A 12,841-nucleotide genomic window follows, 5' to 3' on the forward strand; every position below is an offset into this window, starting at 1 on the left:
CAAGATATTCTGTTCTTTTACACCAATGCGTGATTATCAAGGCCAGGAGTGTTGGAAAGATTTTTCAAATACTGAGGAACTGTCATTCACAAAAACAGACTTTGTTGACTTACTGTGTGAGGTGAAGAAAAAATGACTGAGAAGCTCAGTTTATTAGTGGTGAATGTGGTGAGCTATAACAATCAAAAATCAGACATTGCCAAATGGGTACTTAACTACTTTTGCACGCAGCAGGCCAGGTAGGCCTATTTCTGTGTGTGCTCAGGCGCGTGCGCTCCCTCAACTTTATCAGGAAATGGAAACCAGACACATGCTCATTGCTCACATGGAGCACTCCAAACAAAAGACAATGAAACAATTGACAAATCTGGTAATTGTTATGAAATAAACCAAAACTTGTTTCTCACAAGTGTGGCAGGTTGTGAACTCTGCAAACAACGTTTCCTGTCTGATAATGAGTATGGTAAATGACTGTAATTAATACATTAACAGAAATGCATGTAACCAAATGACAGGGGATTAACGGTACATCTACTAGAGCTGCTGATGATATGTTATGGAGAATTACTCAAAAAATAAACAAACAACCTCCCGAGTGGCACAGCGGTCTAAGGCACTGCAGTGCTTGAGGCGTCAGTACATATCCAGGTTTGATCCCGGGCTGTGTTGCAGCCGGCTTTCACCGGGAGACCCATGAGGTGATGCACAATTGGCCCAGCGTCGTCCGGTTTAGGGGAGGGTTTGGCCGGCCGGGATGTCCTTCTCCTGTCGCGCTCCTGTAGCAGGCCGGGCGAATGCACACTGAAGGGTAAAAAGTAAAAAATATATAAAAAATTAATTAGCAAAGGGCAAACAATTCATACAATAAAACTATGAATCCACAAAAATTGGTGGGAGACAGCTGAGCGCTTTCTGGAGAGCTGAGTGCATGCATTCTGGAGAGAGATGAGCCATATTGTTGCCACACCCCTCCCCTTCTTGTTGCAACATTTAATTATTATACTAAAGACACATTATCTTCTAGAATCTAGATGCTTTTCACTGACAGCCGCAACTCAATCAGCTAGACCTATTGCCAGAGGCAATAGCCAAATTGCGGGCTTCCCAAATGGGCCTAGGTCAACACACACGTGATTTGAAACAATCCACAGCTAGTTTTTTTTTAAAAGAAACTAATGATCCTCTGTGGCTAAGTCATGCTCTCTGGTGAAGTATTTTGAATGATTTTATTTAGACTGGAATAATTATAGCCTATAATTTTAGCGAAACATAAATTTACTTTAGGGGAATCCAGCATCCTAACAGTGCACTTGTGCACCTGCCAATGTTCCTACCCAATTTGCAAGAGGCTGAAACCAGAGATCTGTATACAATGATGAGGTGCTCATGTCTCCGCCCTAACAATGGGAGTATTTGTCATTAAGGTGCTCATGTCTCCGCCCTAACAATGGGAGTATTTGTCATTAAGGTGCTCATGTCTCCGCCCTAACAATGGGAGTATTTGTCATTAAGGTGCTCATGTCTCCGCCCTAACAATGGGAGTATTTGTCATTAAGGTGCTCATGTCTCCGCCCTAACAATGGGAGTATTTGTCATTAAGGTGCTCATGTCTCCGCCCTAACAATGGGAGTATTTGTCATTAAGGTGCTCATGTCTCCGCCCTAACAATGGGAGTATTTGTCATTAAGGTGCTCATGTCTCCGCCCTAACAATGGGAGTATTTGTCATTAAGGTGCTCATGTCTCCGCCCTAACAATGGGAGTATTTGTCATTAAGGTGCTCATGTCTCCGCCCTAACAATGGGAGTATTTGTCATTAAGGTGCTCATGTCTCCGCCCTAACAATGGGAGTATTTGTCATTAAGGTGCTCATGTCTCCGCCCTAACAATGGGAGTATTTGTCATTAAGGTGCTCATGTCTCCGCCCTAACAATGGGAGTATTTGTCATTAAGGTGCTCATGTCTCCGCCCTAACAATGGGAGTATTTGTCATTAAGGTGCTCATGTCTCCGCCCTAACAATGGGAGTATTTGTCATTAAGGTGCTCATGTCTCCGCCCTAACAATGGGAGTATTTGTCATTAAGGTGCTCATGTCTCCGCCCTAACAATGGGAGTATTTGTCATTAAGGTGCTCATGTCTCCGCCCTAACAATGGGAGTATTTGTCATTAAGGTGCTCATGTCTCCGCCCTAACAATGGGAGTATTTGTCATTAAGGTGCTCATGTCTCCGCCCTAACAATGGGAGTATTTGTCATTAAGGTGCTCATGTCTCCGCCCTAACAATGGGAGTATTTGTCATTAAGGTGCTCATGTCTCCGCCCTAACAATGGGAGTATTTGTCATTAAGGTGCTCATGTCTCCGCCCTAACAATGGGAGTATTTGTCATTAAGGTGCTCATGTCTCCGCCCTAACAATGGGAGTATTTGTCATTAAGGTGCTCATGTCTCCGCCCTAACAATGGGAGTATTTGTCATTAAGGTGCTCATGTCTCCGCCCTAACAAGGGGAGTATTTGTCATTAAGGTGCTCATGTCTCCGCCCTAACAAGGGGAGTATTTGTCATTAAGGTGCTCATGTCTCCGCCCTAACAAGGGGAGTATTTGTCATTAAGGTGCTCATGTCTCCGCCCTAACAATGGGAGTATTTGTCATTAAGGTGCTCATGTCTCCGCCCTAACAATGGGAGTATTTGTCATTAAGGTGCTCATGTCTCCGCCCTAACAATGGGAGTATTTGTCATTAAGGTGCTCATGTCTCCGCCCTAACAATGGGAGTATTTGTCATTAAGGTGCTCATGTCTCCGCCCTAACAATGGGAGTATTTGTCATTAAGGTGCGAAGGAAGGCGACAAGCTTAAGGCTGCATATTATGCCCATAGAAACGCATTGTGCTTATTCTGGACAGAGTAAACCCTCTCGCATCGCCTCTTTCTCTCTGCTGAAATTATATCACTGGAGAAAGCATCTTAACGAGCAAAACAGTGCCCCAATATATGTAGTCCAGGTATCTGATGCTGTCTGGACAGAAATATTATGACATGCCATACTCTTTTGGTCCAGACAGCATCAGATACATGGTCTACACATACTGAGACAGAGGGTCGCTGTTTCACTGTCCAGATAGCATCAGATACATGGTCTACACATACTGAGACAGAGGGGCGCTGTTTCACTATCCAGACAGCATCAGATACATGGTCTACACATGCTGAGACAGAGGGGTGCTGTTTCACTGTCCAGATAGCATCAGATACATGGTCTACACATACTGAGACAGAGGGGCGCTGTTTCACTGACCAGACAGCATCAGATACATGGTCTACACATACTGAGACAGAGGGGCGCTGTTTCACTGTCCAGACAGCATCAGATACATGGTCTACACATACTGAGACAGAGGGGCGCTGTTTCACTGTCCAGACAGCATCAGATACATGGTCTACACATACTGAGACAGAGGGGTGCTGTTTCACTGTCCAGACAGCATCAGATACATGGTCTACACATACTGAGACAGAGGGGCGCTGTTTCACTGTTCAGACAGCATCAGATACATGGTCTACACATACTGAGACAGAGGGGCGCTGTTTCACTGTCCAGACAGCATCAGATACATGGTCTACACATACTGAGACAGAGGGGTGCTGTTTCACTGTCCAGACAGCATCAGATACATGGTCTACACATACTGAGACAGAGGGGCGCTGTTTCACTGTTCAGACAGCATCAGATACATGGTCTACACATACTGAGACAGAGGGGCGCTGTTTCACTGTCCAGACAGCATCAGATACATGGTCTACACATACTGAGACAGAGGGGCGCTGTTTCACTGTCCAGACAGCATCAGATACATGGTCAACACATACGGAGACAGAGGGGCTCTGTTTCACTATCCAGACAGCATCAGATACATGGTCTACACATACTGAGACAGAGGGTCGCTGTTTCACTGTCCAGACAGCATCAGATACATGGTCTACACATACTGAGACAGAGGGGTGCTGTTTCACTGTCCAGATAGCATCAGATACATGGTCTACACATACTGAGACAGAGGGGCGCTGTTTCACTCGCTCGGATGCTTTAACTGGATTCATGTCTTTCTGTCAGTGCGCGTCTCATTGAAATATGAATAATTTCACAATTTTATTTGGACGGGCAAGGAGATGCGGTAGGGTGGGCCAGGCCCCCTAAGGCCTGCCCATAACGCCGGACCTGCACACCAACCCCTGCACACCAACCCCTGCTCTCCAACCCCTGCTCTCCAACCCCTGCTCTCCAACCCCTGCTCTCCAACCCCTGCTCTCCAACCCCTGCTCTCCAACCCCTGCTCTCCAACCCCTGCTCTCCAACCCCTGCTCTCCAACCCCTGCACTCCAACCCCTGCACTCCAACCCCTGCACTCCAACCCCTGCACTCCAACCCCTGCACTCCAACCCCTGCACTCCAACCCCTGCACTCCAACCCCTGCACTCCAACCCCTGCACTCTAACCCCTGCACTCCAACACCCACCAAATACCTCATAGTAGTTTTACATGTAGCATTCCCCTTCCAAATGCAATATAATAACACACACACTTGCAACCCATAGATCGACAGTTACAGACACTCTGCATGCTCCTACAAGTGATGCCCCTCGACCTGGACTTCTCACACTCCTTACCCCTAGAGTAGTGCCCCCCCTCAGCACAGGGAGGAATGTTTGTGTGTCTGTTTGTCTGCTACTTTATGTTATTCATGTTATTTTTGTGTCGTTTGATTGACAACCAGATGAGACTGAAATCTAATGGATATCTACCTGTACATGAATCTATCTACCTGCCTCTCTGGGTCTAGGATATGTCTACCTGCCTCTCCGGGTCTAGGATATGTCTACCTGCCTCTCTGGGTCTAGGATATGTCTACCTGCCTCTCTGGGTCTAGGATATGTCTACCTGCCTCTCTGGGTCTAGGATATGTCTACCTGCCTCTCCGGGTCTAGGATCTGTCTACCTGTCTCTCCAGGTCTAGGATCTGTCTACCTGTCTCTCCAGGTCTAGGATCTGTCTACCTGTCTCTCCAGGTCTAGGATCTGTCTACCTGTCTCTCCAGGTCTATGATCTGTCTACCTGCCTCTCCGGGTCTAGGATCTGTCTACCTGTCTCTCCAGGTCTAGGATCTGTCTACCTGTCTCTCCAGGTCTAGGATCTGTCTACCTGTCTCTCCAGGTCTATGATCTGTCTACCTGTCTCTCCAGGTCTAGGATCTGTCTACCTGTCTCTCCAGGTCTAGGATCTGTCTACCTGTCTACCCAGGTCTAGGATCTGTCTGTCTACCCAGGTCTCTCCAGGTCTAGGATCTGTCTGTCTCTCCAGGTCTAGGATCTACAGTTGAAGTCGGAAGTTTACATACACTTAAGTTGGAGTCATTAAAACACATTTTTCAACCACTCCACAAATTTCTTGTAAACAAACTATAGTTTTGGCAAGTTGGTTAGGACATCTACTTTGTGCATGACACAAGTAATTTTTCCAACAATTGTTTACAGACAGATTATTTCACTTATAATTCACTGTATCACAATTCCAGTGGGTCAGAAGTTTACATACACTAAGTTGACTGTGCCTTTAAACAGCTTGGAAAATTCCAGAAAATTATGTCATGGCTTTAGAAGCTTCTGATAGGCTAATTGACAGCATATGAGTCAATTGGAGGTGTACCTGTGGATGTATTTCAAGGCCTACCTTCAAACTCAGTGCCTCTTTGTTGACATCATGGAAAAATCTACAGAAATCAGCCAAGACCACAGAAAACAATTGTAGACCTCCACAAGTCTGGTTCATCTGTGGGAGCAATTTCCAAATTTCTGAAGGTACCATGTTCATCTGTACAAACAATAGTACGCAATTATAAACATCATGGGACCACGTAGGCGTCATACTGCTCAGGAATGAGACGCGTTCTGTCTCCTATAGATGAACGTACTTTGGTGCGAAAAGTGCAAATCAATCCCAGAACAGCAGCAAAGAACCTTGTGAGGATGCTGGAGGACACGGGTACAAAAGTATCTATAGCCACAGTAGAATTTATCCTATATCGACATAACCTGAAAGGCCGCTCAGCAAGGAAGAAGCCACTGCTCCACAACCGCCATAAGAAAGCCAGACTACGGTTTGCAACTGCACATGGGGACAAAGATTGTACTTTTTGGAGAAATGTCCTCTTGTCTGCTAAAACAAAAATAGAACTGTTTGGCCATAATGACCATTGTTATGTTTGGAGGAAAAAGGGGGAAGCTTGCAAGCCGAAGAACACCATCCCATCCGTGAAGCACGGGGGTGGCAGCATCATGTTGTGGGGGTGCTTTGCTGCAGGAGGGACTGGTGCACTTCACAAAATAGATGACATCATGAGGAGGAAAATTATGTGGATATATTGAAGCAATATCTCAAGACATCAGTCAGGAAGTTAAAGCTTGGTCGCAAATGGGTCTTCCAAATGGACAATGACCCCAAGCATACTTCCAAAGTTGTGGCAAAATGGCTTAAGGATAACAAAGTCAAAGTATTGGAGTGGCCATCACAAAGCCCTGACCTCAATCCCATAGAAAATTTGTGGGCAGAACTGAAAAAGCGTGTGCGAGCAAGGAGGCCTACAAACCTGACTCAGTTACACCAGCTCTGTCAGGAGGAATGGGCCAAAATTCACCCAATTTATTGTGGGAAGCTTGTGGAAGGCTACCTGAAACATTTGACCCAAGTTAAACAATTTAAAGGCAATGATACCAAATACTAATTGAGTGTATGTAAACTTCTGACCCAATGGGAATGTGATGAAAGAAATAAAAGCTGAAATAAATAATTATCTTGACTATTATTCTGACATTTCATATTCTTAAAATAAAGTGGTGATCCTAACTGACCTAAGACAGGGAATTGTTACTCGGATTAAATGTCAGGAATTGTGAAAAACTGAGTTTAAATGTATTTGGCTAAGGTGTATGTACACTTCCGACTTCAACTGTATCTACCTGTCTATCCAGGTCTAGGATCTATCTATCTGTCTTTCTGGGTCTAGGATACATCTACCTGCCTCTCTTTAGGATGGAGACACTTTCTGTTTGTTTTTATGTACGCATGTCAAATACATTGTCTTTATTTACTGAGTGTACAAAACATTAGGAGCACCTGCTCTTTCCATGACAGACTAACCAGGTGATCCAGGTGAAAGCTATGATCCCTTACTGATCTCTCTTGTTAAATCCACTTCAATCAGTGTAGATGAAGGCAAGGAGACAGGGTAAAGAATTATTATATATATTTTTTGCCTTGAGACGTTTGTGTATGTGTGTCATTCAGAGGGTGAATGGGCAAGGCAAAATATTTAAGTACCTATGGTAGTAGGTGCCAGGCGCAACGGTTTGTGTCAATAACTGCAATGCTGCTGAGTTTTTCACGCTCAACAGTTTCCCATGTGTATCAAGATAGGTCCACCACCCAAAGGAAATCCAGCCAACTTGAAAGAACTGTGGGAAGCATTGGAGTCAACATGGTTCAGCATCCATGTGGAACGCTTTTGACACCTTGTAGAGTCCATTCCGACGAATTGAGGCTGTTCTGTGGGGGTGGGGGGTGCAACTCAATATTAGGAAGGTGTCTTTAATGTTTTGTACGCTCAGTGTACATACGTCAAATACTTTCAAGTACATGAGTTGCGCTTGATTAAATTTCCTCTGTGCCATGGACTAGCTCCAACGGCGTAAGGTCCAAGCTAAATCAAGCTCACCAAGTATTTGAAAGTATTTGACCCAGGTCTATTAACGACGCGCATCACATCTTTAACTAATTAACAAAGTTCAGGGTCAGTAATAAGGATCTTATTGCTTTAATCCCACTAGATCTAGAATGGGTATTGATAGATCCCTCTGATCCCTTTAGATCAGCTCTGCTTCTCTTCTCTCTCTCCACTCTTAATACCAAGCCTCAGTTTATCATGTCTGTCTGGTTGACTAGTTCTGTTTTCATTTGGCTCGTTCTGTCTTTGTCTGAAACACTGTGTTTGTGTTGTTGTATTTTGAGACTGCACTCAGTCCTAGGAGCTTCTACCCCTGAGTTTGTCTCGTTCTATTAAAGGCATCTCCACCCCGGCCCCAACACACACACTATATAAACACATACAGCCCCAAGCCACCCAATACAAACCAGTACAAACACACACATTCACACACGGAATGGCACACACACCCACACACTAACACTCCAGTCCGTTGGCCAGCTCACTCCCTGAGCACAAAGGAGCTGGATGACAGAACTGGGAGGTAAAATCACCCAATCATCATCATGCTGCTACTACTGTAACCATTCTCACAGCATAGTCATCAGTCACCTGCAGAATCTCTGCTACAGTACAACCACCCAGGGGTAAACCCAGGGCAGGGTTACCGTCCACGTCAAACCACAATACCATAGTCATCACAGTAGACCCTCAGATGGCCTTCTCTCCCAGTAGCGCTCTACGGTTGACTTTGACTATGCCCCCATAAATCTGGGCATCTCTCTTATTAGTGTTATCCCTGGGTCTGTATGAAACTGTCCTCCCCATCCCCCCTCGGGGTGGACAGCTCAGGTGTTTGATTTTTATCCATCGTTCAGAATCAGATACAGAAACTGCTGCAATGATTTCCTCCCGGAGGCGTGGCCTAGGGGTGTGATCTGACTGGTTTGAGTGAGTGCTCTCCTGTCCAATCCCCTGTCTGTGTGTCCCTGTCCCTCCCCCAGCCTACATCCACTCCAACCAGATCATGGGCTGGGGAGAGAAGGCCATTGAGATCCGCTCCGTGGAGACGGGACACCTCGACGGAGTTTTCATGCACAAGCGAGCTCAGCGACTGAAGTTCCTGTCGGAGAGGAACGACAAGGTGTGTGTTAGCACGAACACATGTACATGTATACAAGCACACACACATGCTGCAAAGCCTAAATTTATAAGCCAACACACATGCTTACTCTCCTCACTTCCCATGATACTTTGTGCTGTGTGCAGGTGTTTTTCGCCTCTGTGCGTTCTGGCGGCAGCAGCCAAGTCTTCTTCATGACCCTGAACCGGAGCTCTATGATGAACTGGTAACCCTGGCAACCCCTCCTTACATTCTCCCTCCATACTGTACATGCCTAACCAGAGGACAGGATGGAGGGATGAAAAGAGAGAACTGAGACAGATGAGTGAACACAGAGCGGCTGCGGCTCAGTGGAGACGGGAGTAAAAGAAAAACCGTCTTCCATCCAACTCTCATCGCCAGCCAGCCAGACGTCTGCAGTACTAACCTCCCTCCACCAGAGGAACTAGAGAGGAGCTCTCCAACAACTCTCCAGATTACGCTCAGCCAACACTCTCTCTGTGGTGCGTTTAGTTTCTCTCAGGCACCGTCCAAGATGGCCCATATTCCCTATACAGTGCAATACTTTTGGCCAGAGTAGGGAATAGCGTGCCGTTTTGGATGTAGCCTCAGTGTTTTGTTTTTGGGAGGTGATGACAAGAGGTGCTGGTGTAGTCTCCCTCATGGGGTCAGGGGTCAGTGACTGAGGGTGTTGTCATGACCCCTGACCTGTGTGCGTATATACGCGGTGGGGCTGAGTGTAGATTCTTGACTGCAGGATCACTTGAAAAAATACAAATATTGAAACCAGTGGTCACAGAAAATATATATACTCTTGCCATTCTTGTTCTAGTTCACCTGCGCTCCCCTCTTTCTCTGTGCTCCCCTCTTCTATTTTACATTCAATCTATTTGCCATATTTATATTCTGTGTTTCACATCTGTAAATACACATTCTATGATCTGAAACGGAGCTGCTTCTCTATCAGACACTCTTACACTGAGACGGAACAACGGAGGACAGAGAAAAGGAGGAGATAGAAAGAGAGAATGATGAGAGCAGTCTGAGTTTGTTTAGTTCATCTTCCTCCTGTAGAAATTTCATTAAAAAAATGTGACATGCTTCTTCATGTTAAAGACTGCGAGAGAGGGAGAAGTGATGGAGAGATAGACGTTTGGGTTGGTTAATTGTCAGGCTTCCTCCTACACCACCTCTTCTCTCATCTCTTCCCCCCTTCCATTAGTTGACCTGCTCCTCAACATTTGCATAGTGACACATATTCCACTTGTCGTCATCACTTTTGACTTCTAAACTAAGGCAATACACAGGTGTGGTCTGACTGAACAAATGCGTGGTTGGAAAGATTTAACTTTCCAAAATGAGACCCACCATGTTATAGTCAGTTAATACCTTAAACTGGGGGTGGGGGTGTAAATGTACTCGAAATAGCTTTAGATGGCCAGGTGGAATGACCACATTATGAATCTCAACCGTTAAGTTTAATCACATTTAGTCTTCTAGGATACTGTGTCTGACACTACTTGCAAAGGTAGTAGAAAGTTGAGGAGGGTGTCTGTGTTTACTGAACCAATGATGATAGACTACTGATGTGGGTTATATGTAATAAAGGGTAATAGAAATGAGCCTACTCCATCCACTAATCCCATACCTCTTCAGTCATCATAGATCTGAAATGACTGGTTAAATATAAGTGTGACCGACTGGTGTTTGAACCTGGGTCGGCAGCCATCTTGCTTTCTCCTATCTAGTCCTGTCAGATCTTTGAACACTGCAGGGGTATAAGTTAGAGGAAAATGGGGTTGTTTCCAAGAAACCGTAGGGTAAATATGATAAAGCATTTGATTATGATATCTAACGGATCATTTAGAGATAGACCACCATCATGTTCATAATATAAGGCTTTCTACAGAGTAGAGAAAATGGTTTCTACAATATGTTTTTATCATGTTTTTGTTGTTGTATCAGACTTTGAACGTGTGCAAGAATGAAAGTGTGCATGTGTGACTTGTCTTCCCTGCTAACAGTACAGAATTAAACTGCCACTGTTAGGTGTGTGTGTGTGTGTGTGTGTGTGTGTGTGTGTGTGTGTGTGTGTGTGTGTGTGTGTGTGTGTGTGTGTGTGTGTGTGTGTGTGTGTGTGTGTGTGTGTGTGTGTGTGTGTGTGTGTGTGTGTGTGTGTGTGTGTGTTTTCACCTCTTCTGAATCACTGGAATCAATAACCCGCCCCCCAGACTGGTACTCCAGTCAACTATGTGTTGTTGAAGCGTAACTGTCCTTGTACAGAGACATGATTATGATTACATAGACGTCCTCCTCTGCTTTACTTCTCACTCTGTGTCTGGATGTCTGTGTCTGACATGTAAAGTACACGGCAGCCCTATCTCACACTGTTGGCCACATGGTTTCCCCCTGCCCCTTTGTCCCCCATGTTCAGCTCCATAACACACACACACACACACACACACACACAAAGAAACAAGCACCTGTGTGACATACTAAATATTGGGATGATGTCCTGCTCTGCTGAGCGTCCATATGATTTCCTTGTTTGAGAGCTAATCTCAGTTGTGATTTTCATGTTCTTTTCTTGAATTAGAACCAATGTCAATACTGCTGTACGTAGATCTGGAGTCATAGAGGGCTCTGTCTTTGGCTCCATGGGAATAGCTGTGTGGTCGGCTGTGTATGGTAAACTACCCAAGGTGCTTCACCTCCATGATCTGTGTTTTTGTGACAAAGTGCTTGAAGTGGAATGAAATAGGTACCAGTACTTATTTAAATTCTACAGTACAGGTAATCTCGACACCCAGAACCAAATCTCAGCTGTGAAGGTTGTCACAAGAGACTATAGTACACGGGTCCATATTTTAGAGCCAATATTCTGTAAGAGGTGCCAGTATTCAAGCAGTAGCATATCAGAGGAGGCTGTTCTTTGTACCGATCAGGACCGGCCCACTGGTCTGAGAGCACTTCTCTAGCGTTCTTTTCTGTCTGTGCATGTGGAGGTGTGGGGAGAGAGAAGCAGGGCAGACTGCAGTAGGCCTACTTACAGCTTCTTTAGACTTTGGGCCTCCAACTTTGGCACATCACAAATATGTATGTTTTAAATATAAGTAAGTAGAATTGGATTAAACATTGATTATAAGGGAACAATGTTGGGATGGTATCTGTACACTGGATCCTAGCTTCCTTTAGTGTTTAGCAATAAAGAGCACTAGCTACTGACTTCTTTAGTCTTCTGCTGTTACTTCTGTGTCACCATGACAGACACAGAGGTGCAGAGGTAGGTAGGATGTATGGGTGATGAGCATGGATACATGTGATTAATGGTGGTGATTAATTAATGTGACTGGAAGCATTTTGTTTATGAATTTTCCATGTAACCTATTCACACACCTCATGTTTCCAAATGACAACATGCATTAAAAATGTGCTGTTTTTTCTTAAATAAAATAAGTTAAACATGAGCAATGTGTGAAATATCTTGTCTGTACTCCTCTCTCTCTTATCATAAAATGATTTAGTTATTATGAGCCTACCAGGGCTGTGGTCAATTCAGAAAGTACTCTAAAATTCCAATTCTCTTTATTGCTTTTCATTTAGTATTTAATTTTTTAAAATTGGAGTTTGGTTCACATTCTGAATTGACTGGAATTGAAATGGAATTAACCCCAGCCCTGGAGCCTATATTCCCTTTCATCTAGTGTCATGCAGTGCCTTCACAAAGTATTCCCCTTTACTTTTTCCAAATGTTGTATTAAAATGGATGTAATTGTCATTTTCCGTCAATGATCTACACAAAATACTCTAATGTCAAAGTGGATGAAAAATTTGAACATTTGTATAAAATATATATCTTTATTTGATAAGTATTCAACCGTCTGAGTCAATGCATGTTAGAATCAACTTTGGCAGTGATTACAGCTGTGCCTTTCTGGGTAGGTTTCTAAGAGCTTTGCACAC

General features: G+C 44.5%; 1 protein-coding gene across 11 annotated transcripts in view; it reads left to right on the forward strand.

Annotated features, from left to right (window-relative positions):
* The window catches only part of LOC129823215 (TRAF2 and NCK-interacting protein kinase-like), a 69,570-nt gene extending 57,225 nt beyond the window's left edge, over positions 1 to 12,345 (forward strand). For 10 of the 11 annotated variants that reach the window (XM_055882084.1, XM_055882076.1, XM_055882078.1 and 7 more), the window contains 2 exons: positions 8,760 to 8,899; positions 9,025 to 12,345. In XM_055882084.1, the coding sequence (XP_055738059.1) occupies positions 8,760 to 8,899; positions 9,025 to 9,108 (224 nt within the window). In that variant the 3' untranslated portion in view covers positions 9,109 to 12,345. The remainder of the gene's footprint in view (positions 1 to 8,759; positions 8,900 to 9,024) is intronic. The other variant, XM_055882083.1, reaches the window with a different exon arrangement.
* Positions 12,346 to 12,841: the final 496 nt, after the last annotated feature.

This window comes from Salvelinus fontinalis, chromosome 25, assembly GCF_029448725.1.
Source record: "Salvelinus fontinalis isolate EN_2023a chromosome 25, ASM2944872v1, whole genome shotgun sequence".
Lineage (NCBI taxonomy): Eukaryota > Metazoa > Chordata > Actinopteri > Salmoniformes > Salmonidae > Salvelinus > Salvelinus fontinalis.